General features: G+C 44.5%; 1 protein-coding gene across 1 annotated transcript in view; it reads left to right on the forward strand.

The window, feature by feature from the left end:
• LOC119180844 (QRFP-like peptide receptor) overlaps nt 1-26,290 on the forward strand; it is an 87,403-nt gene that overhangs the window by 52,817 nt on the left and 8,296 nt on the right. Inside the window, exons 2-3 of the mRNA XM_037431983.2 lie at nt 22,821-24,112; nt 25,755-25,878. Coding sequence (XP_037287880.2) covers nt 23,697-24,112; nt 25,755-25,878 — 540 coding nt within the window. The 5' untranslated portion in view covers nt 22,821-23,696. The remainder of the gene's footprint in view (nt 1-22,820; nt 24,113-25,754; nt 25,879-26,290) is intronic.

Here is a 26,290-nt window from a genome sequence, read left to right on the forward strand (position 1 = left end):
TGAAAGTGAAATTGTGGGGTTTCACGTACGAAACCCACGACACGATTATGAGAGACGCCGTAGCGGCGGCCTCCGGAAATTTCGTCTGTCTGGCTTTCTCTAACGCGCACCCACATCGCAGAGCACACCGGCCTCTACCACTCCCGGCTCCATCGAAAATGTGGTCACCGCGGCCGGGATTCGATCCCGCGACCTGTCACTCAGCAGACGATTCAACCATGCTGCGAGAATAGAAGAGCTAGTGCGCAGGACATCGGCCATTTCAAACTCTCCAAGAACGCCTTCTGCGAGCCAAATTGCGAGGCGCTCCCTCTCCGTCATAATTACTCCTTTTTCGGAGCACCGACTATACATCCACAGTACGGACACCTACGCACCGACATACACTGCTGATGCTGCGGCTGGTGAGGACAACAATTGATTGAGGTTTAGCCATTTGTACGAGCGCACAGCTTTGAAGCGCTGACTCGCTACGCAATTCAAATGGCGTATTTAATTGACTTGGACAATTCATGGCTTTTTACGCTGGGCATGACACTTATCTATCTATCTATCTATCTATCTATCTATCTATCTATCTATCTATCTATCTATCTATCTATCTATCTATCTATCTATCTATCTATCTATCTATCTATCTATCTATCTATCTGTCTATCTGTCTATCTATCTATCTATCTGTCTGTCTGTCTGTCTGTCTGTCTGTCTGTCTGTCTGTCTGTCTGTCTGTCTGTCTGTCTATGTATCTATGTATCTATGTATCTATCTATGTATCTATCTATCTATCTATCTATCTATCTATCTATCTATCTATCTATCTATCTATCTATCTATCTATCTATCTATCTATCTATCTATCTATCTATCTATCTATCTATCTATCTATCCCTCTCCATCCTTCTCTCTCTTTTTCTTTCTTTTTTGAATTCGGCTATTCTCTAAATGTAACCACCGCAGTCGGGAATAGAACGAGTAGCTACGTCGCGCTTACATAGTCAACGCTGAAGCCACAATAGACAGCTAGGCGACCAAGCGGACGCTGAAATCATGATGCGAAACGGAGTACTCCCCAAGTGTTTGCGGTACGTATCGTCCATCGTAGGCACCGCTGCTATCTCACTTGCAGAGTGTTACCGGCGCTGTTTTGTAGCATGAATCGGTGGGCAAGGTTTTCCGAAGCGGCCCTCCACCACAAGAACACATTATGCTGAGGCCTACCTAGTTAAAAAGACTCGCTAATTTGCCGACCACTCACGCGAATAATGGGCGTATGCTCAACACTAATAGCGCAATACTGTCAGTGCTAATTGACTCACCTGCCCACATCGTTCAATGAAGCAACCTCAGCGTAATTAGTACAAGTTCGTTACGATATGCTACGCAGCGCGATAATCCGCAACATACACAACTACTTGCTCTTTTTTCTGTCTGCTTCGGGAGCACCTCGTATGTTTGTGTAACGAGATAATTAAATCCTAGCGAACTCCCTTCCCATCTTCTGCTTCGAGATAATTACAGAGCACCCAGGCCTAATTGACTGTCACTTATGAGGTTACGAACTAACGGTTTGCAATATTCCCCGCGTTACGCTTGAACAGCAAGTCCCGTATGTGCGCGAATGCGACGCATTTACCTTATTCGAACGTCTGCCTTTCTGTACCTCCCACGTGCTAGTAATCTTGTTATGAAGCAGCCAAGGGCGGTATCGTGTTCCTCTTAAGCATGCTTAGAGAATCGGTTGCTGCTAGACCAGTTGATCAAGCAGCGTTTAGAAAGAACTCCCGATCCATTAATATAGTTATCCTCTATAATTCTCGCGAAAAGACTGCAGCCACCAAGTATTTTTCTCTATAGACAAACCAGGTCGCGTTACCTCTGGGTCTTGGAAGCATCACGTGTTGTTGATTTCTCTTTCACCTCCTCCCTTTCTTCTTTCTATGGGCTTGCATAGAACTGGACGTACTATAAGCTTATCAAAAGGCGCTTAAGGACGATGAGTGGTACGTCCACCATATATCAGTAACAAACGCAACGATGGGTGTACCGAAGGCAGGTTTGCGCAATATGTGGGAAGACCCGAGCGATGGTTGCCCAATGATTCAATTCAATTCAATTCAATCAAGTTTTATTTCATCCCAAGGATGAGGGCAGGCTCGGGAGAAAAGTGACGTTTTGTCACGTGAGGAGAACCCGAGCCTCCCTAATACATGGCAAGCAACGTGGCGCGGGAACCCCCTGTCGGGTAGAAGGGAGATGAACTTGACGATTAGTTACAGCGAGTTTATCACTTGAAGGTTCACTTAGGTGGATGGACGGGCAAACGAGTTAAATGTACGGCGATGTCAGTCGAGAACCCTTAAGACGAAAAATCACTGACATAGAAAAGAAAAAAAAAGTAATGGCCTCGCCTCACACGTTCCTATTTAGACACCTTGCTACCGAATGACGTAACCAAAAAGAAGAGGGAAAAAAACGCCACGACGTGAACATTGTTCTATAAACCTCGTGCGAGATTTCCCATATCCCTACCGCATTGAGTCAGAGCTGCAAGCCACCAACGTCGACAAAAAAAGACGCCAACATGTACAACGGTTGCGCTTCAGATGCCGTCTATTCAGTTACGCTTACATGCGGCGCAGAATGTCAACGGCAGACGACGCAACGCTTTGATAATAGTGCACGACATCAGCGAAAGAATGCTAAGAATGGATTCGCAAGCATCACGGCGGCATAAATTGCAATATTTGTGACTGCTCCTCGCACTCTTTTGCGAGACTAAGTTCATCGGTCGAGGAATCGACATAACGGAGAGAGGCGCTCAATGGGCGAATCGTAGCAAACTCAAGATGTGATAAGTGCGTCAGCGAGACATTTTGGTATCTGCAAGGTGAAAAGAAATATATTTGGAAATCTTTCTTGGGACGAGTTGTCGTGTGTCTCGGTTGTTGTGCAGTATAGCAATTATGTACACCCAAGGCTAGCAACTTATGTCGTAATATGAGTAGTGCTTTCAAACAATAGTCGCAAATCGTCTAGCTGTGCTTGTAATGGCTTGGTGCCCGTCTTGGCACTGTCGGTTTTTACACTACAACAACTACTACCGCTGCTGCTGCTACTACTACTACTACTACTACTACTACTACTACTACTACTACTACTACTACCACTACTACTACTACTACTACTACTACTACTACTACTACTACTACTACTACTACTACTACTACTAAAACTACTGCTGCTACTACTACTACAATTGAAAAAGTCAACTGTAACTAAGTTTTTCGCTTAAAAATCTATCCAACTTCATTAAAATCTTTCGCATGTCTATGTAGTGAGTGGCATGACTTCAGCTCTCGACGTGTCTCTTTAATGGGAAGTGTCAGAGCTGGAACTTAACGTAGACCTCATTATTCAAAGCCCTTTAAACGCGTATCCCGCTTAATCACAAAGAAAAGAAAGAAGAACCAGAAACGAAGAATAAAACAAAAGATAACCGCACCATCACAATTTCGGCAATTGTCGCAAACTTCCTTTCGCATCCCCGGAGGCTGGTTTTTACGCAAACAAAAGAGGGACCATTTGTTGGAACGAAATCAAGCTAGTCGGAGCAACACGCCCAGTTGCCGGGACACAGCTTGCTTTCCAAAGGGAACGCAAACAATCGCCGGACCTCACCGCGAAAGTCTTCTCTAGTTTACAGAGTTCACCACTTTTATTCTCTCTACCATAATTTCCGGTCAGTTGTCTGCAGAGTGCGCAATTGTCAGACCTTTAATGTTCTAGTACACGGGTCGGCAACCTTTTCAGGCTGGGGGGGGGGGGGGGGAGCAAGTGTCCATGAAGCCGACACAGAGGGAGCTGCACGGCAAATTGGGAGGGGATTGGGAATAGACCTGGCGGGCAAGGAGAAAAAATGTACGAATTAACAATATTCTTCACGAGGTTGCTAGAAATATGTCTGCCTTTCATATAAAAAGAAAGGAGCGATGGGGGGGGGGGTTATCATAATGTGCCACGGGCCACATAAAACTCCTCCGCCGGCCTGTATGCGGCCCGCGGGCCGCCTGTCGCCAACCCCTGTTTTAGTAGATTGCGCGGACCACGTAACCGATATCTTCTGAAAACATATGCCTTCATACGAAAGGCGAAAAGCCATTGCATTGTTCTTCTCAGTCCATTGTATTCTTCCCGTCCGAAAGCTTTTCGCAGCCAACATGGTTTTGTACAGCTTCCGAGATCCGAACAATTGGAAGCTTTTCGCACCTCACGTTCTTCTGCATTGCCTCCGTGATCGGCCCGCCATTTATGAAGCGACATTGTAAAGCGACAGTGTCATCTTGTGACGTCATAGAGATGCCTTAGTGGCTTAATAATTAGATCTGAGATTGTACGTCCCAAAACCACTACATGATTACAAGAGACGCCGTATAGTGGCGGACTTCGATATATTTTAACATCCGGTGTCCTTAAACGTGGACCGACATCGAACTTGACGCGGACGAAATGCAACCGCCACGGCCGGAATCAAACCCGTGACCTTCGAACCAGCAGTTGATCGCCATAACCACTGTACAAGCGAGGTGCACTGCCATAGTGAGGTCACGATGACGTCACAACTTGTTGCGGGCCGTCCCATTACGAGACGTCATATGAAAAGGCCATCACATCATAACTTTTCACATCACCCGTGCACACGTCGCAATTGGTGACGGTCATTCTTCACGTTTGATGAGGCACCAAAGGCGATCTCGTTGATAAGGTGCGAGACATGGAAGACTACTCCCCTCCGTTCCCCCCAACACACACAAAAAGAGAACTTTGAAAAATAGGCCTCAATCCATTGTGCGCTGAATATAGTACATTTCACCCCTGTATCGAAAATTGTGTCCGCTGGTTGCGAGTATAAAAAAAGTTGAATGTTAAACAACTTATGCTCATTTGAGAGAGAGAGAGAGAGAGAGAGAGAGAGAGAGAGAAAGAAAGAAAGAAAGAAAGAAAGAAAGAAAGAAAGAAAGAAAGAAAGAAGAAAGAAAGAAAGAAAGAAAGGAAGGTTTATTGTGGCAGAAAAGCTGAGCGGTCCGTCTGAATCCATTTTCTGACCTGCTATACTGAGCGTTAGGAACGAGGAAGGGGTGGTCACCGGCTTGTTGAAATGTACGAAGCAAGAAGTTTCTGACAGAGTCCTGTTGGGACCACCACCTCGTCATAAGTGCAATATTTTGAAAGCGCCGAACAAGCTTTTACGCGAGACAGAAGTCGAAAGAGAACCATAAATTGATTTTGAACTAGCTTCCACAGATTTGCTTCATCGTCACCATCGTTGTTTTCAGTTAAAATTGGCAAATCATTTGAGGTCACTTTGAACGAATTAATGAACGTCCCTATAATTTCAAGCTTGAATCAGCACTAGCATACAAGAAAAACGCACGGACTAGTGTCCAGAACATACGGTAAGTTTGATGCAGCCCCGGGCCCTTAAAACCAACGCGATCGCGCAAAAAGCAATTTTCAACTATCTGGTTCACTTACACCGTAGCTTCCACACAGAGCTTCTTTAAAGTCAGTATGGTTTATTTACCTGATGTACACCGACGATGTGCTTTCTTTCCAACGACTTCAATTTTTTTTTTCGTGGTATCTAACGACGGCACGTATGGTTGGAATCCGTTGAATTCTTTTTTTTTCTGTTTGAACTCAAACATGAAAGACTTTGCTTTATGCGAACATAAAAGAAATGGAACTTAAGCGGGCTATCTGACTGCTCTGCTTAATGAGCAGCTTAACTAGAGCGATGAGTTGTTGATGAGAACACGCAGTACTCATATTAAGTAATGATGAAGTACACGGGAAATACACCATGCACTTAGCATTCAAACACAATCACACAGACCGACTCAAAGCACGGATGACTAATGAATTGTTAAGACCGCTCTAGACGAAATATGATGTGTACGTTCGTAATAAAGATTTAATGGCATGAGCAAGGCAGCGAGTCACACAGACCGACACAAAGCACGGATAACTAATGAATTGTTAAGACAGCTCTAGACGAAATATGAGGTGTACGTTCGTAATAAAGATTTGATGGCATGAGCAAAGAACGACGCTCTTGTTTTTTTTTTTCAAGTACATCCGGTAGAGAATTTAATGCCAGTTTTCCGAACATTTCCAAAAGGTGTTTCAAAAAATAGGACTGCTTCGAAAATGGACCTTTCTGGTTCGAGTTCAGAGTTAAATGAAATACAGATGGCACCAGAAAATACATTTATTTGAGATGAAGGATAATTAACTCACAATACAACTACTAAAAACTGACCAGAAAATGTAATTGAATGAGGAGGTGCTTCTCGCGCGAACGGCTGAAAACGATGCGCCTCCTGGCAGAGCGGGTCAGAACTACGCGCTTCTTTCTATGTGGCCTCCGAGATGCGCCTCACCAGCATAGAAAATACGAAGTTAACCCGAGGAATACACCAGACAACACGCACGTCAACGTGTGACTTCCACTATCAGTTATTATGGTCGGCTCCACAATCTTCCCTCATCGATTGAGCAGGCGCTTTGATTAACAGCCCCTTCGTGCTGTATCATTACTATTCGTCGAATAGGGGACACGGTCCGTTCATTACTAAAACAGATCCGCCAAGGAGCAGCCAATTCTACGCATCCGAAATCGTTAGTGGCTGACTACCGAAAAAAGACAAAAATATAACTCATTTACTACCACCAACCACTTTTATATACCAATTTCATTCTACCACCGTGATCCGAGCTTGGAAGCGTTCAAGTGAATGATACGTGCTATTAACGGAGCGAACCAATGCGTATTGCACATTCCAGTTCGTACTTGCCTCTCTGCCCGAATGCGCAGCCATTCAAATCGATCCGTGTAAATTACGAGACGTTATGGTCCGTCCTTATCATTCACGCCTAATGTGGCCACATATTACGCTTATTTCCGGCGCTTGAAGAAACCACAGAATCAATGAACGAAAAAAAAATAATGAAGCTCACTGCGTAGCCCTATTATGAGTAGGGTGCCACATGAACGTAGAAATCTGCCTGTGTAGGCCTATATAAATACCGGAGTCGACCTTTATTTTCTTTCCTTTCTTTAACGTATTCTCTAGATAGTGCCCAGTGCTCTGCGAATCGAATAAAGTTGTACGGAGACCCTTGGCCTAACTCCAATAGCTTCAGCGTGGCTCCAGCATTTCTCAGAATTCTTCCGAGAAAAAAAAAATGAAATTGCGTCGTATTCAATGGGGCCTCGAGTGTCGTTTGTGTATTAGAAGAGCAGAAGAAAGATATCTTCGCAAATAAACGAAGTTAATCACCCCACGCAATTCCTGTTCAGAATTTCTGTCTTTTTTTTTTGAAGTCACCTAAATTAAAACGCAACTTTATTGTATTTTTTATCAATGTCGCGAAAACACCATACTGCAGCCAAACTTCACAATATGGAAATGAGTGAGGACAAAGAAAAAAAAAGAAAGATAATAAAACGGAGTTAGAGGCAGGACCACCTCATTCGTCAGTATTTCTAAAAGTGTTCGTATTTCAATTCACGAAGATTCGGAGCGCGACCGCCTACATTTTGACATACGAAAGCAGAAACTCCTTTTTTGGCCTCCAGGAACTGCATGGTTCGACGGAAGAAAGCCGATTGAATGGGGCGAGTACCTCGGAAAGGAGTAATCTCCAATTTTGCATACATCACCGAACGTCATCGTTTTTTAAATCTTCGAATTCACGTTCTGGCAGATTTTTTCAAAAGGGCGAGCACGACTATGAAGTTCTTGATGAAGAGGTATATGTGTGTTTAGAAAAAGTTGTTAACGATTTAGGGTACGAGGTACTCTACTATGGGAGAACGTAAAGCCGTTCCGTGGGCCTCAAACCAGTCCGTACAAGGCTCTGCTAAAACCAAGGAAGTTTAAGAGAATTTTACTTCCAGATATATCTTACATAGCTTATGTGCACACATAAGGATGGACAATGATGATCATACGTATGTACAGTGCAAGCTGTTATATACAGCGAAAATAACTTATTTGCGTGCGCAGTGATGTACAATGTGAAAACCGTACAACAAGGACGGGACATTTATGAACATCGAGATGATTAAACTTGTATAAAAAGTAAGGCTATATGAACAAACATGGGGGTCATTCACAGTGTAAGATGATGCTTTTGCATTCACCTGTGAGGACAGTTTGCTTTCGTGCTCAAGAACAATATTGCAGGTTTACGCCATAAAGAATCCCAGCATATCTACAAAGAGAATTCTAGTGACGGGGCGAAACAGCGTGCATCTGATCATAAATCGTGGCCTTCCATTTTGCGTTGGTTAACAGCTTTTTACGATGTTCTTGTCAACCTTTTGTTATACAATATGCTTCGACTGATCGGTGGCTAAATGTGGGTGTTTTTTCGATATTGCCGCCTTTTATTTTGTTTGTTCTCGTTAACAGTCCTTCGAGAACATCTTCGTTGTTCGCAGACGTTTCGGTTTCTACATCCGCTGCAGACGCCGGGCGGATGTTTAAGGACAGAGGGATTTTGTGAGGTATTTAATGTTGATTGATTGATTGATTGATTGATTGATTGATTGACTGAGATGTGGAGTTTAACGTCCCAAAACCACGATATGATTATGAGAGACGCCGTAGTGGAGGGCTCCGGAAATTTCGACCACCTGGGGTTCTTTAACGTGGACCCAAACTTCAGCACACGGGCCCACAACATTTCCGCCTCCATCGGAAATTCAGCCGCCGCAGCCGGGATTCAATCCCGCGACCTGCGGGTCAGCAGCCGAGTATCTTAGCCACTAGACCACTGCGGCGTGGCTGTGGTATTTATAGTGTTCCGGCCCTAAAGAATAAGGACGTCTGCCTTTATCTTACACGAGAGAGTAAGACAACATATACGAGATACCCAGCGAAAATCCAAATAAGACAATGCACTCGCAAGCAAACGGTTCTCCTGGTGACAGGCATTCATGGATTGCCCTATCTCTGAGCGACTCGCAATTACAGTTATAATGAGAACTACAGGCAATGATGCCCAAGAAAGTAAAAGGGGACGTTACCGTAAGCAATTGCAGTCTAAAAGTGAAGAAAGGAAAGTGAACGAAAAGATAATTTGCCGCCGGCAGCCGCCGCATCTGCAACCTCCCTCGTTTAATTTAACATATATACCCTATAGAACGCAGAGATGATCGCCACCGTAGCTCTGTATTAAAGCATAGGACACTGTTCGAAAATCGCAGGCTCGGTCTTTGCCAACGGCAAGTCATCTTTACTAGTAATAGCATCCCATATACTTTCCTTTAATCTCTGGAGGCTTTCCAGTAATGTCCAATAAACCCGCCATGGTGGTCTAGTGACTAAGGTACTCGGCTGCTGACCCACAGGTCGCGGGATTGAATCCTGGCTGCGGCGGCTGCATTTCCTATAGAGGCGGAAATGCTGTAGGCCCGTGTGCTCAGATTTGGGTGCACGTTAAATAACTCCAGGTGGTCGAAATTTCCGGAGACCTCCACTACGGCGTCTCTCATAATCAAATGGTGGTTTTGGAACGTTAAACCCTACATATCAATCAGTCAATCAATTTTTCTTAACGCAAACAAAACGTCACTAGTCTCTTTTCATCGCTGACAGTACTACCCATCTACCGCATACTTCATCAACAACACTAAAATTGCATGTATAACCAAATACAAGTATCTAGGTGTTCATTTTTGTTCTGATTTACCACGGTCTCTTCACATAAAATACATCACTAACGAAGCAAACCATGCTATTAGCTGCCTGCACCGAAGCCTTCATCTAGCTCCTACCCCTGTCAAACTATTCGCTTATCAAACACTAGTCAGACCAAAACTCTAATACGCATGCGCTGTTTGGGACCCTCATCAAAGTAACAATTTTAAAACACTTGAAACAGTGCAAAGCCGGGCGGAAAGATTAATCTTTTCAGATCATTCATATCAGTCAAGCGTAACCGAACTTAAACCTCGTGCTAACCTCGCCACCCTTTCGTCAAGCCACTAAATTTCTCGTCTGTGCCCGTTTTTCCAAGTTCTATCATGGATCACCTCGTACTCCTATCATCAAGCCAGCCCATCATCATTCAGACCGCATCAATCACGGGAAAGCTGTTGTTTACCCGCCAAGTGCTCACACCGCTGCGCACCTTTCATCCTTTTTCGTCAAGACCGCACAAGATTAGAGTGACCTGCCTCCTCACGTTGCGCACCACTCCAGTATCATCGACTTCTGAGCAGCGATCTAGCATCTACCCCTTTAATCCATTGTAATAGCCTACCTATCATGTAAAACCCCTTCATTGGGGCCTTTGGGGTGTTGTAAATAAATAAATAAATAAATAAATAAATAAATAAATAAATAAATAAATAAATAAATATTGTGGCAACGTTGCTTCAACATTCCTGCTATAGGCTATTTGGCGGATGGGTTTGAGTACCGCTATATCAGGCTGTTTATATCTGTGTTTTGCATCTCGAACTGAACGAACAGCGCTTCGGTAGATCATTTACGCTTTGAAACGGTTGGTTATAGTTGCATACGATGCATCGTGGCCATATTGGTTCACGTCGCAATATACAAAAAAAAAAAACAACGAGAAAACGTAGGCCTAACAGCCGAAGATTTCGGCGCCCCTATGTGTGACAGAAAACAAGTCTATAGCACCGGGCTTCCGTCTTCACCCCAGTAGAGAAAAAAAACTCCGGATTTCTCTCGTTTTCTGGTTTATTTGTTTACTTATTAAAAACGTGATTATGTTGGAATAGCCAGCTCTGACGCAGCCCACCTTATCACGTTTTTGCAACTGAGCAAGGAAAAAAACAAAAAAAGAAGGATACGCGAACTCTGACCGCTCTTACGCCGTCTGTGGTTGCAGATAAAGCCGTTTGAAACGAGTGAATGGTGCTGAAAAAATGACCACTTCGCCCGTCCCTCTAAAGAAAGATGAATCGGGCACGCTGCCAGAAAACTGGCTAGATTGGGACGGTGCCGAGCTCTAGCAATCATCTGCGCACATGATACTACTTCAGAAGCTGTAAAAAATAAACATATCAAAAGCAAAAAAAAAAAAAAAACACTAAGACTACTTACACTTACTTCATGAGTCGACGTGGCTCTGCGCTCGGAGAGGCGACATCGGACGATGTCCATTTCGCTCGCATGAGCGCTGGTTCCGAGGAAAAGAGCGGGCGAAGAAGTCTTTCTGCGAAGAAGTCTTTCTGCGAAGAAAAAATGCGTACTGCTTAGAACTGTGCGGTATGAAGCTCAACGACTTGGCAAGAGCTCTCGACTCGGACAAGCACGGATTCTATACCCCCCCCCCCCACTTGCCCCCCCCCTAACATGCCCCTCTCCACCCTCCCCAAAACACACGCACACACAGAAACTTCATTCAAGCCAGTGAGCAATGTGCCGCATGGCAAATAAACCATCGCCTAAGATAGCACTCTTTCCGGGGAGGCTCAAGAGCGATTCTCGGTGAAAAAAAAAAAACGCAGCCACCCGTCCGGAAGTAGGAATCACACACGCGCGCGCACAGTTCTCCGAAACCAGCGACTAATGTTGTTGACTGTTTCCGAGTGGTTGCGCTTCCGGCCATGGCGCTAGCATTTTCGATGGGACGCGAAATGCCAGATGGGGCCCGAGTACTTACTGTCCTATGTCGGTGCGCATTGAAGAACACGAGACAATCGAAATCAATCCGGGGCAACGGCGACATGATTATGATGCGCGCCATATAGTGAAGTTACCAACCAACCTGACTATGGCGTGCATCGCAATTATGCCCTCGTTTCGGCACGTAAAACTCCGGCAGTTATTATGACGCATGATTTCATATACATAACACGTGATTTCAAAATGACGCTTGGTCTACAGATGGTTAACAGCAGAAGCTGTAACGTGTGTTCACCTCTGGTGTGTTTCTTCGACAATTTTTTTGTGGACCAGTTTGATGAGTAGCGGTATTTTTGCGGCACGTAAACGTTATCGGAGTTTCACAGCAGAGCTGTATTGGTCTAAGCTTGGGTACATGCATATGGAGAATGGGATAGAGCAACACACCAAAAGAGAGATTTAAAATAAAAACGGACAGGCATATCGATGTGTAGTATTAAGTGGGGAAGAGACGGCTGGTAGGATAAAACCCAATAATTAATAATAATAATTGCCGAAGTTTCCCGTCCCGAAACCACGACATGATTACGAGAGACGCTGGTCTTATAGCCAAGTCGGTACGAGCTATAATTGAATTGACTTTATTGCTTCTGTTTATAACAGAAAGGAAACAGAAGCTAAAGGCCATGTGGCCTGACAGAGGCTTCAGTCCTATAAGGTGCCCACCACCTTTGCAGTGAACCGGTCTGGCGCGACTTGGGGAAACCTGTGCAAATTTTTCGCACAGGTTGCGAAACGCGATAGCGTGCATAAAAACCTCGCCTCATAGAAATTCCGGTGTTGATGTCACCGCCACTGTCGCTATCGTCGGTTGGGAGCGGAAAATCAGCGTGACCGAAAACTCAACATGTAAATAAATTAAGCAACAAAAAAATCTTTGGTGTCAGTCAGAATGCAACTCGCGCCTTCTGCGTGGCACGCCGTAGGTGTATACCATAAAGCCACGGCGTTTCTTGAAACCACTACCAAAAAAAGAAAAAAAAAGAAAACACTAAATGAATGTCATGTAGCGGGACGAGTCTGCCAAACGCATGTAACATGTCGAGGCAGAGGCGTCGAATCGCGCCAAGCGTCAATACGTGAGAATGGTGCAACGGGTAGGCGTTTTACAAGCCCGCCAATCCCAAGGCGGTTAGGCACATTTGATCGTCATCAGCAGCAAAAGCCTCAACAGGAAGGGCAGCTTCGCACGTTGCCTGGAGGACACGTATTGGACTCTTCGCTGATTCGCAAAACGAATAATTGTGGTGAAGTGGGCACTGCGCTACTGTGTTTGAAGTATAGCACGCTAGGAGTCTCCATGAGGCACGGTTAAAGCGTGCGCCAAGAGCCGAAGCTAGGCTAGCAATTGACAAAGCAACGAACGCTGAGTCCGATTACGCTATCGTGTTCTACTATTGGAGGCGAAGCTCAAGCGTTGTACTACTACTGATACTACAAGTAGTAGTAGTAGTAGTAGTAGTAGTAGTAGTAGTAGTAGTAGTAGGAGGAGGAGGAGGAGGAGGAGGAGGAGGAGGAGGAGGAGGAGGAAGAGAAGGAACTACCATAAATTTCAATAATAATTTTCATTACGTTCAATTTGTTTTATTCGCTTGCTGTTTTTTCCTTAGTTGCTAATCTTTGTTCTATATTTTTATACATGAATTCACAGGAGGTCCCCCTGACAGTTTTTACTTTGGGACCTCCTTCTGTATTATATCAACTCTTTACGTGCACTGTATTTTACTGAATAAAGAGCTTTACTAATAGAAGGAGGAGGAAGAGGAGGAGTAGTAAGGGGTCGAAGTGTTCGAAATAACAAAACAAAAATTGGCCGCGTATTTCCGTGCTTTGTTGCAAATGTCATCGAAAGACGATAGTTTCCTGCTGACCGCATACTACACGTGTCCTGGTCTCATCCGCTGCCACCTGCGACGCCGTTCTCGTACCATTTCCGTCCTGGCATTATGAATGAAAACGAAGGTTTTATTAATACAATGAAACGTGTTTGACCACATTTATTTTCCCCGCGTTATCGCTGCTGGAATGCCACATCTTTGTACTTCCACGGCATGTCAGCAATGTTTTGGTCGCATGTGGTACTGTATAGCACGAAAGTTTGCAAAGAAAAAACGATTTGTGAGACACGAGTGTATTTTGTTGCGTGGAAAGGTCAATGGCTGTGCGCACGAACTACTGGTGCGCCCAAGAAGGCGCCTGCCGAAGGTAGGCAGCATTAGCGAGCCTTCATTCATCCGTTTCAACGGAGGCGGTGTGGGTGCACGTTAAAGAACCCCAGGTGGTCGAAATTTCCGGAGCCCTCCACTACGGCGTCTCTCATAATCATATGGTGGTTTTGGGACGTTAAACCTCACATATCAATCAATCAATCAATCAATCAACCAATCAATCAATCAACGGAGGCGGTGCACAATAGAAGGCTCCCACCGCAGCTCCATAGCGTCGGCAGAGGACTATTTCGTGCATTGCGTCGCATTTTCAGCGCAGCCTAAGAAAGAATAGGGTTTTTAGAATTACGTATCCATGCATTTTCTAGCAAAAAAAAAAACGCACCACCTAATACTAACGTATTGCTGTGGCGCTTCAGATAAGCGTAATGTTTGCTTCTTGATCGACATTGTTCACCAGTATGAACGCACCTGTTCAAGACGGCTGGGCATTCAGCAAGAGCCTAAACTTTGGCGGAGTGGCTACATTGTGCGAAATAATAATAATAATAATAATAATAATAATAATAATAATAATAATAATAATAATAATAATAATAATAATAATAATAATAATAATAATAATAATAATAATAATAATAATAATAATACAGTAGCAGTAGTAGTAGTAGTAGTAGTACTAGTAGTACTAGTAGTAGTAGTAGTAGTAGTAGTAGTAGTAGTAGTAGTAGTGGGATCGGTACCCATCACCTCCACCAAATGTAAAGAGGTTTATTGGACGAACCAAACGGGCAGGTGGAAGATTCGAGATAGCGACAGGACGAGGAAGATGGAGGAGCTCGAGCGCCTACCTCGTGGTGCTTTACTCTGCGATTATGCTTGTTCTTCCCTGGTGTTGTCATCATTCCTTCATTTTTTTAGTAGTAGTAGTAGTAGTAGTAGTAGTAGTAGTAGTAGTAGTAGTTGTTGTTGTTGTTGTTGTTGTTGTTGTTGTTGTTGTTGTTGTTGTTGTTGTTGTTGTTGTTGTTCCAGCCACGGCGGTCGCATCACGATGGCAGTGACGCAGTGGAGGCCCTTGTAGTGTGTGATGTCAGTTCACGTTAAAAAAAAAACACAAGGTGGTCGAGACTGCCTCAGCCCTCCCACTACGGCGCCTCTAATAATCAAATCTTCCATAGGTCAGGCAGTACAAAGTCCCGCAATAATGATTGCCGGTACCATAAGCGCTAATAAAGCATCGATAAAGCGCGCCGATATCGAAAGGCGCGAAAGAGAGTTTCAAGGAAGACGTCATTAAAAGACACCGTATGTCGTTTCTCGATTGTAAAGCCTCATAAATGCATGTACGTCGTGTGGTTATACAATGTAGTTATTCAATTAAAAGACGCGCACCAACTGCAGTGAAATGTTACTTTCTTTTCATTTAATTGATTTTCCGCGCTAACTGTAAGGAATGACAAAAATATAATTCCTATACAAAACCAGTACCACTGCAGTGGTTCTGTGGCATTGAACAGAGGAAATGCTTTTACGCAATCTTCGAAGTTAATTAAACAGTGTCGACGTGGCGATATGTGATTCCGAAGAGTTATACCCGCTGGGCGTAACCTCCTTGGTTTTAGAAAGGTTTAGCGAACGTTGGGCCGCAGTGCTATGAATACAGTGAACTAGTATACACCATGAACTCGAGGTGGTTAAAGGTGGGAAGTAGTAGTAGTAGAAAACTTTATTATATACGTAATCCAGACAGGCTTGAACTCCAGAAAACAGTAACTCCAGAGACACGACACTGGGTCTAACTATGTGCAGAAATTGTCAAGAGGTGGAATGGCACAACACTCTAGAAAATCTAGGCAGTGATCATTACATATTATGCATCACTATACACGCAGATCAGATACGTAAAAAATTGGCACTGCTGAAATAACTAATTGGCATGCGTTCAGAAAATCACTGAAACAAAGGTTGACTGCCTCAGATATAACAAACTTTAGTGATTGGTGTGACGAAATAAGGCGTCAAAAAGAAAGGTACAGTAAAGAAATTACGCGATCAAGCAATGCCCCTGAGGTCGACTCACACCTACTACATCTTTGGGAAGCAAGGAGAAGCCTAGCGAAAAGATGGAAAAGACAGAAACGTAACCATGAATTGAAAGAAAGAATCAAAGATATCACCCAGCGCGCAGAGGAATGCGCCAATCAACTAGGTGCAACTAATTGAGCCAATTTCTGTGATTCACTCAATGAAACGCTGAGTACGGCCAAAACATGGAACATACTGAAAGCCATGATAGACCCCACGAAGACAAAAAATGAAAACAGTAATGCCGTTGAAAGATTGCTGCACTTATACCGTGGTACAAAAGAGGACTTCATTCAAGCCATGCATAAAAAATGCTTTGGGGAAGACGGAGCGACACCTTCATATTAAGGAAGGTATAAAGGATCACCGCAACCTGATTTAGACAAGCCTTTTAAGGACGCTGAGATAAGAGCAGCCATATTTAGTAACAAGAAGAACACAGCCGCGGGTGCAGATAAAATCACCAATGGTATGATCAGGAACCTAAATGACAAAGCCATTGAAGCTCTCACTAAATACATAAACAAACATTGGCTCACTGAAACTGTCCCACCAGAATGGAAACATGCGATTGTGGTCATGGTGCCTAAACCAGGAAAAAAAACTTGCTATTGAGAACATGAGACCTATCTCGCTCACGTCCTGCTTAGGAAAAATCTTTGAAAAACTGGTGAACACCAGGCTTCTCAACCATCTAGAGAACAACAACCTCATGCCCAAAACTATGTTTGGCTTTCGTCCACACCTTTTTACGCAAGATGTTCTACTACTTTTAAAAGAACAAGTATAAATGGATATCTCTAAGCTCGGAGAAAACGTCGTTATGGCAGTTGACATGAAGGGAGCCTTTGATAACATCAGTCACAAAGCAATACTAGAGGGTCTGGAGGAAGCTAACTGTGGAGAACGAATGTTCGACTACGTCAAAAGTTTTCTTAGTCACAGGACTGCAACAATCAAGCTGGGAGATTACGAATCCGACATCATTAAACCTCCAAACAAAGGAACACCCCAAGGAGTGGTCATTTCACCGACACTTTTCAATGTCGCCATGACAGGCCTTGCAGGAAAACTCAAAGATATTGCCGGTCTACAACATGCGATATATGCAGACGATATTACGGTATGGACAACCACAGGCAGCCTAGCAGAGAAAGAAGATAGGTTACAACGGGCAGCTAACACCATAGAAGAGTACGCAAGGACACGGGGTCTTCGGTGCTCAGCCGAAAAGTCAGAGCTCATTCGCTTCACGAAGAGAAAAGCACGGAGGATCGACCCGAATCTAAAGCTGGAAGTCAAGCTCGACGGAAACGTCATTCCGGAGAAAGATACCGTACGAATACTAGGAATGTGGCTTCAAGCTAATAAGAGATGTCTGCACACACAATAAATCAACTCAAAACATCAGTACAGCAGATCTCGCGCATGATCTCGCGAATAACAAACAACCATAAAGGCATGAGAGAACAAGATACCCTAAAATTGGTCAAAAGCTTCGTCATCAGTCGCATTACATACTCGCTTCTGTATCAAATTATGAACAGGGAAGAGAAGGAAAAAACAAACCAAATAAAGGTGGGAAGTAGACCCGAAGCGCAAGCCGTAAGAAAGTGTGCGTGTGCCACCTCTCGTTTAGTCCTTGCAATGTCCGCTGGATGGCGGTGCTTCTATATGGGAGATATATGATGAAAAGATGCAAGACGGTGGTACTTGGAGTGTTGAATAGATGGACGAACGGACACACAGACGGATGCATGGATGAACGCATGAACGGACGCAGGGCGGATGCATGGACGAATGCAGGGACGGACGCACGAACAGACGCACGCGTGGACGGGCGGATGGACGCATGGACGGTCACACAGACGGACGCATGGACGGACGGAAGCAAGAACGAATGGACGGACTAATGCTACGCCCCCACTCTACATCATTCACACCGTGTATATGCTGCCAATTTTATTTATTGGCAACCCCAGCGGTCGTATCAGCATCATGTCGCCTTTACAGTGGTCTCCTAACATTGTAATACTGGGAGTTACTTTTACTGCATTCGGTGTACAGGACAACGTCTGGTCATCCGTTGTACGAACTCTTCAAAGTGATATAAAAGCAGCCAGGCACTTCGAATTCCCTTTCTTGGAACGCCGATACTTATCTCAAATGCTGTATACCTCGGAAAATTTTGGTACTTTTGCCATTCTGTTAAGCCGCCGCTCCACGTCTGCAGGAAAATGCAAAGCTGCATCAATTCATTTTTTTTGGTATAGTGACACAGAATCGTTATCTCGTCCGGCGTTATCTCAACCACGAGATCAAGGCGGTTTCGCTTTCACCGACGTTTCAATCACGGCTTATACTTTGTGCCTCCGCACTCTATTGCGAATACTAAGCGATTATTGCACGCCCGCTCAGATACGTGGCCAAAGCGTAAAGAAGGCTCGCCTGTCCCATACGCACCCTCTGATGACCATAAAATGCCGGAGGACGGCGATGAGCAGCTCATTATCCCCCCATGCCGTAACACTCTGTAATGCCCTGCCAGATAATATTGTTTCTCGCAGAACCGCTCAACATTTCGCGAAAAACTAACTCTTTTCCAAAACCCAAATACAATGTCCTAACAGCACATTAACTCTTGCGTTTATAGTTGTTTTACTGTACTCCCAGAATTTATTTATTGCCTATTATATTTTTTTATTTTTTGTGATGCGTGTTATTTCCGCTTGTGTTGTTTATTTTCTCATTCATTGTAATCAGTGTGTACCCCCATATTGTTACATTGCATAGGAACTTACAACCTGGATGCACGACCCCCCCCCCCCCCCCTTATGTAATGCCTTCGGGCCCTTAAGGTTGAATAAATGAAATGAAATGAAATGAAAACCACCGAAGAAAAAGGTTGTCACGGCACAGCCTACGTTCGTTCAAGGCGGCAAATATAATGGGGCTCTTCTAAATAACATTCACCGTCGTACCTCGTTACCACGTTCTAGAGCGTTCGGCGTAGCTCGACATGCAGCAGCGAGATTTTGTCGCGCAAGAAAATTTGTTGTTGTTTTTTGCTTCTTCTGTACCAGCGTTGATATAATGGGCAGCGCAAACGATACCATAGGATGTGTGAATAATCAAATTGTGACGAGAACGTAGCCTCACACGTTGACTGTTATTACGCGAGACTCCGCGATAAACGTCCGGTTTAATCACACGACCGAAGAAGCGCGCGCTCAGGCGTTAAACGAGCAACAACTCGGATGAATGACGTCATTGACAATCCTCGTCCGATCAAGCCCCGTTAAATAATCCCGCGAGAAAGTTATGTCGTACACAGAAAATCATTGTTTGATAGTAATACTTATACAAAACTAATATTACCATGCAGGTGTTTTAGGGGCGAAGCTCCTTAGGGCGTGGGCTGTGCGTCCCCTGTAGCCTGTATGTAGCCACCTCTAGTTTAGTTCTTGCAGTGTTCACTAGATGGCGGTACCGTCCCCTGTATGTAGCCACCTCTAGTTTAGTTCTTGCAGTGTTCACTAGATGGCGTACCGTCTCCTGTATGTAGCCACCTCTCGTTTAGTTCTTGTAGTGTTTACTAGATGGTGGTACTTGTAGCTGATGATGAAAAGATGCAAGATGTTATAAACTAGAAAGCGGTACTTGACGTTGATGAAAGACGCGAGATCTTATAAAATAAGAATGATGTCACATATGGCGCGTGTCATTGGTTGAAGGCAATCGTTCGATTTAGTGCGGCGACGTACGCTAGGGGGAGCGATGTAATAAAATCGAGTGGGCAAAATGTACAGAGGATTCATGGTTTACCAGGTTTACCTCCGGAGCTTCGCCCACTCATCATCATTCACTTCGTGGATATGGCGGAATTTTTTTACCTCGCAATGCTGTGATATGTATATTTCGGCTCGGAAAGTTTCACCATCTGGTGTTCACGCGCACTGACAACGCATGGCACACTGGCCTTTTGCATCTCGCCTCCGTCGAGATGCAACCGCTACAGCCGGGATCAAATCCGCGACCTCTGGGCCAGCAGCCGAGCACCTTAGCCGTTATATCACAAAACATACAATATTCTGGGTTTTGCGATCCGAAACCACCACGTGATTGTGAAGGACGCCGTAGTGGAGGGCTCCGAAAATTTTTACCACCAGAGATTCTTTAACTTGCGCCTCAATATAAGCACACGGGACTCTAACATTTTGCCGCCACGGCCTGGATTCGATCCCACGACCTTCTGGTGAGCAGCTCAGTCCCCTCCATCCGCCTACCACTGGACCACCACGGCGGGTCAATATAGAAAACTAGTTATATGAAAAAGCACGACGTGGTTCGATCGCAAATGCGAAGTCTGCTATATTATACCAGTAGCCTGCATGTGACGTACAGAAGCAGCTTCTTAAGCACTAGAACTATAGCATGGCGGTTACACTGACGTCAACGCAGCATACTCACTGTTGAAGTTAGCCTATTTCAATCATAGATTTTCCACAAATTAGAGGGCACTCTGGCTCCCAGAGTGCCCTCTAAAAACAGCTCCCAGCCACACGAACACACACGGAGCCAGAAGCAGGCCAGAAGTAGTACGAAAATTAGACAAATGTGTGTACTGCCCATCATTCCCATGCTCGCTGAAGCACCGTGTGTTGCAGCTCCCTTAGACACTAGCGCCAGAGTTCCCTCTAGTGTATATTAAGAAACTCTATGATTTCAATGAGACAAAGACGTGACCGGAATGTTGATTTTCAATAGCGACAGAACCTGCGTGAAACTCGACTTGCTGGCAAGCAGAAGGAAAATGAGAACGGAGACATGAAAGAGCGCAGAACAGGACACTGCGCTCTTTGCTGTCTCCCCTCTCGTTTTCCTTCGGCTTGTGCAGCAAGTCCAGTTTTCAAGTATGGGCCAACTAGTCTGCAAAGAAGTAGAAACTGCGTACGGTGTACTCATAACATTCACGTAACGTCACAAACCTAACGTATCTTCCTGTGGGTACACGGCATGATGGTTTCAGTGACGTCATGGGCAAGCCTCCTGCGATTCTCTTTAAGACTCCGGAATGATGACACAGTGTGCGCTCACGAATAACACTCACACGTCGACGCAACATGTACCATAGAGTTTCCTCAAATTAACCAGAGGGGACACTTGCACTATGATCGTTCAGCGATCGTGGGAACTGTGGGTGTATTTGCCTAGTCTTCATCCTTGCGGGCGGCGAGTCACACCCTCGGCTTCGTTTATTGCTGCGTTTTGGTGTTGTTTCGAAGGAAAGAACAAACCGTTTTTTCAAAGGCATAAGATATGTGTAACTGCCGAACATTTGCCGATTGTTGTTTCGTGACAAAGCAGCTTCGTGCGACGCGAAGCCAGAACGAACGTAAGTACGAAGGCTAGGTGAATCCACGTTATAACTATAATTCCTATGCTCGCTGAAGCGCCTTGCGTTGCAGCTCCCATAGACACTAGCGCCACAGTCCCCTCTAGTGTATATTGAAGAAACTCTGTGGCGTGTACTCCTTTTATGAAGGGTGGACAACCTTATGGGCGGGACATATCAGTAGTTCGGCACTCGTGCGTACGGTTATATATATATATATATATATATATATATATATATATATATATATATATATATATATATATATATATATATATATATATATATATATATATATATATATATATATATAGTCAAGAGATAGAGACACACACAAAAAAAGATTTAAGAATAGACTAACGTAAGTCATATTTGTGACCAGAACAACATAAAACGCCTACAAGCACACAAGCCCTTAATACTATAGTCTGCTACTTCGGCGTAGACACTAATTAACATTCGGTACTATCTGCGCCCCCTACCCGTGGTTAACTTCATGGAGATGCGTAGATTTACATGATGTGAGTCTAAATAGAACGCCTGAGTGCGCGCACTATAAGACGACGATTGTTGTAGCTGGTCACAGTTTCCTTAAGAGAGAGAAAGAGATGTTTTAATGAATAGCTGGAGATGTTAGCCCGGCTTTTCACCCGTTACTCCAGGTGCTGGGTGATCGTTACGATATAAATACTGATAATCGCATAGCACGTACAGCCACACTTTATAAATACAATGCAACCGAATGCTTGTAAGGTTTATCAAGGTTGCTAGTTACTTCAGCTTACTCAGTTTCATTCTATTGTAGCCCTTATTGTTCTTGCTCTACAGAACGCCGGCGCCGTAACGCGAGTTATTAGGCAGGATCACAATTGTGGAGGCGCGCCCCCACGCCATGCCCGCAACCAATCAGAGCGGTATCGCTTCGGTCGGAGAAGGAAAAGGCGCGAAGGGGTTTCGCGCGTTCTGCGTCAAGTCTGGCTTGCCCCCGTTTTCTCGGTAGAGAAAGGACTTAACAAGTTTGCTTTCGTTGCTTAACCGCGTTTTTGGTTCGCCTTCATGATAAGCTGAATCGATGGCTATTTCATTCGGTGAGCGGGTACACGATGATCTCTCGCCCCTGCACTTCTTCGAATAGTTTGCTTTCGTTCCTGATTACGCCGATGGTTTTGTACGTTTTCACGTTACCCCAGCTTTTCACGCTTCTTCACACTAACTGAAGCAAGCACAAGCATGTAACAAAAACTAAATGAAGTATCCATTATGGGGCGCTGAGCGTCGCGATCGCTGAATGTTTCTGTGGTTAAATGCGCAGCTGTACCACGTCATACGCTCCAATGTGAAGGTGTGACATGCGTTCTAGTGAAATTACCAAGACTTAGTTACAAATTTATTTTGGCCGGTATGCAGAGTCATGATCACTTCACCACTTCTTTCTCCTCGCAGGTTTTCTGCTCGCCAAGATGATGCCAACAACATCGAATTACAACATGAAAGCCTAGCCTTCCGGACACTAGTAACCACTCTAAGTTCATGTGCAGCGCTATTTCATCGCTATATTTGGTCATGTATGCTTCCGTAGAGTAATAAGAGGTTCTGGTCGGCCAAGAATACCAAGCAACTGTTCGGCGACTTTGTCCAGCCAAATAGTCTATATTGAGCAATTTCACTTTACTCCAGCAAAAAAAAAAAAAAAAAGGCGTAATCCTATTTGCACCTACTGTCTATCCTTCCAAAGTATACTCGTATAACTGCTCTGGCGGCTGCGCCTGACACCAGTACAACTTTTTTGTCCGCTTCAACCAACAGCCTTCCGGCATGCCAGGCACAATTCAGTCTAAATTATATCAAATGGACCTTACGAATCTTATCGGGCCATCATCATTATGTCTGCCAATCAAGCGTTGAACCCTTCGCAGCTAGTTCCGGACAACCTGCCGCACTCATCAGGCGACAACTGCAAAATTTTGCTGAACTAGTTTTTACGATGTAGGCTTTCTAAAAGAAACTCGCACACCGATCTACGGTTCAAGGACTCTAAGCTCCGTAACTCGATCCAAAGCATCCACCACACTCGCGTCTCAAAGACCATAAAAGATTTGTGGCTCCGATTTTACCAACTAGACCTCCAGAAAAAAGTCCCACGTCAAAAGGCCAATGATCAAGACCAATTGTCAAGGGCCCGATGATGCATAACGCATTCCGACCATCGCTGTTTCGCACTATAAACAGGAAAACGTATATTGATGTAGCGCGGCAAACAGTGCAATAATCGTCCGTGAATTCGTCCTACATTCTACACTTCGATACAAGCCGTTACTAATGCCTCCCGGTCACGAGCCTAACTCTTCGTCGAGCGTCGCCACCTCGGCCATCGACGACGAGGACGTTCCCGAGGACTACGACTACGAGGAGTCGGCGTGGCGCTTCGACCTGGCCGACCTGGTGCCCACGGCGGCCGTGTACGGGGCCACCCTGCTGCTGGGGCTGGTGGGCAACCTGCTCATCGTGTACACGGTGGCCCGGTTCCCGCGCATGCGCTCCATCTCGAACCTGTTTCTCGCGTCGCTCGCCTCGGCCGACCTGCTCATCGTGCTGCTCTGCGTTCCCGTCAAGTTCGGCCAGCTCTTCTCGTACACCTGGACGCTGGGTGAGGTGGGCTGCAAGCTGCTCCTCTACGTCCAGCACGTCTCCATGATCTGCTCGGTGCTCAACCTCACCTTCCTCAGCATCGAGAGGCGAGTGTGGTTGCTACTTATAGACTCACGTGTTTCTTTATGCATTCGACTAACATGACTCGAAGGCAAAATAATTCTTCTTCTTCTTCTTCTTCTTCTTCTTCTTCTTCTTCTTCTTCTTCTTCTTCTTCTTCTTCTTCTTCTTCTTCTTCTTCTTCTTCTTCTTCTTCTTCTTCTTCTTCTTCTTCTTCTTCTTCTTCTTCTTCTTCTTCTTCTTCTTCTTCTTCTTCTTCTTCTTCTTCTTCTTCTTCTTCTTCTTCTTCTTCTTCTTCTTCTTCTTCTTCTTCTTCTTCTTCTTCTTCTTCTTCTTCTTCTTCTTCTTCTTCTTCTTCTTCTTCTTCTTCTTCTTCTTCTTCTTCTTCTTCTTCTTCTTCTTCTTCTTCTTCTTCTTCTTCTTCTTCTTCTTCTTCTTCTTCTTCTTCTTCTTCTTCTTCTTCTTCTTCTTCTTCTTCTTCTTCTTCTTCTTCTTCTTCTTCTTCTTCTTCTTCTTCTTCTTCTTCTTCTTCTTCTTCTTCTTCTTCTTCTTCTTCTTCTTCTTCTTCTTCTTCTTCTTCTTCTTCTTAGGCGATTCTATTGATTTGCCGGAAAGCTTTCTGCACCTAGCGTGCCATTTCAGTGACTCCAGTAACGCAGGCATTGGATTAAGGTCAAAGCCTTTAATGTCGCATACTCGCGTCTGACCTCCGTCCGTGCATTGTAACGGTGCTAGCTCTGGCATCTCCCCCTCACACTCTCTCAGCAATCACAAAATTTCTGAGAGAGCGTAAAAAAAGCGAAAAAAAAAAGGACATGGCATAGTTCGTCAATTGGCCACAGGCTTCTGCCGAACACACTTTGGAATTTATAAAGTGTCCTTCAACTTTTTTTGCACCCCACGGGGTTCGGTCAACTTTTTACGAAGCGGCGCTTTCATGTGATCACCTCACACTGCGATGCCAGTGATGTGACTCATTGTGACGTCATTCAGTAGTATGTGAGGTCGTGCACGACGACGTCACTCGAGCTTAGGCCGACACCACCAACGGTCAATTTTCGCGTTTTATGATGCATGTAAGGCTTTTTTTTTTCATTAATGAAAAATCTTGAAGAGAATAATTTAATAGGTGTCGTCCAAATTCACGCCACAAGCGACAGTTAATCCTAAGTAGCGGCCACAAAAAATTTTAAGTGTATGCTTTCGTGTACATCAAGTGCCGTATTAAATTTGAGGAGCCGCAAGAACGTCAAGGGACACACGTATACATGGGAGACTCAATATGTGAGACGCCACTTGCAGAGAATGAGTGAAAATGATTAAACCTGCAGAGTTTACGACATTCAGTTTAAACGCTCTCTCGCAAACATCACACTAGGTTGTGGTCGTCGCGAAGTTGATAAGGAAGGTTTAATCTCCGTTAAACAATGAAAAAAAGCATATCGTGCTCAACAAGCGCATTTAATAGAATAAAGAAAAAGTAAGCCTACCAACACAAACTGTTCTCGTTTTTTTTTTTTTTTGCTTCCTAAACAGATGCATTGCAAGAACGAACATTTATCGTGCGCTTTCGCATAGATCAAAGCTCTTGATCTAAAGAAGTGATGTCCTGTCTCGTGCGCTTCTTCACATGCTGGGCTTAACGACACATTGCTCGTTCCTCCCCAGATACTACGCGGTGATCCATCCTGTTCGCTCTCGCTACCTCTGCACCTTCAGCCAAGCTCGTCGAGTCATCATGTTCATCTGGCTGGCCGCATTTTTAAGCGCGCTACCCATCATCTTTGTTCAGGTATGGCTGGTACGGCACGCCTCGTAGAAGCGTAGTTGCACGTACAAGTCAATCAATCAATCAATCAATCAATAATGAGGCGACGAATTAGGCAACACTCAAGAGAAAAAGTGTTATGTGAAGTGCCTTTGTGTAGCTTTGTGTTTGTTTTCTAATTTGCGGCCCACTATTGTGTAAGACCAGAGGAGTAGCCGGCACCATGCATTCACAAAACTCTCCTCATATACGTTCAATTAAAGAAGAATCCGGTAAAATCTCAAAGAGACTTGCAAAAAAAAAGTACAATGCGAAAGTTGCCTTTCTAGTGTTGCTTAGACATTGTAGAACAGACTTCCTGTTCGAAAAAAAAACGTCTTTCTCTTTTTTACTCTCTTATTTCCCTTTCCTTACGTGTGTTTAGAGAAATTTATTC

The sequence above is a fragment of the Rhipicephalus microplus genome, chromosome 10 (assembly GCF_043290135.1).
Source record: "Rhipicephalus microplus isolate Deutch F79 chromosome 10, USDA_Rmic, whole genome shotgun sequence".
NCBI lineage: Eukaryota > Metazoa > Arthropoda > Arachnida > Ixodida > Ixodidae > Rhipicephalus > Rhipicephalus microplus.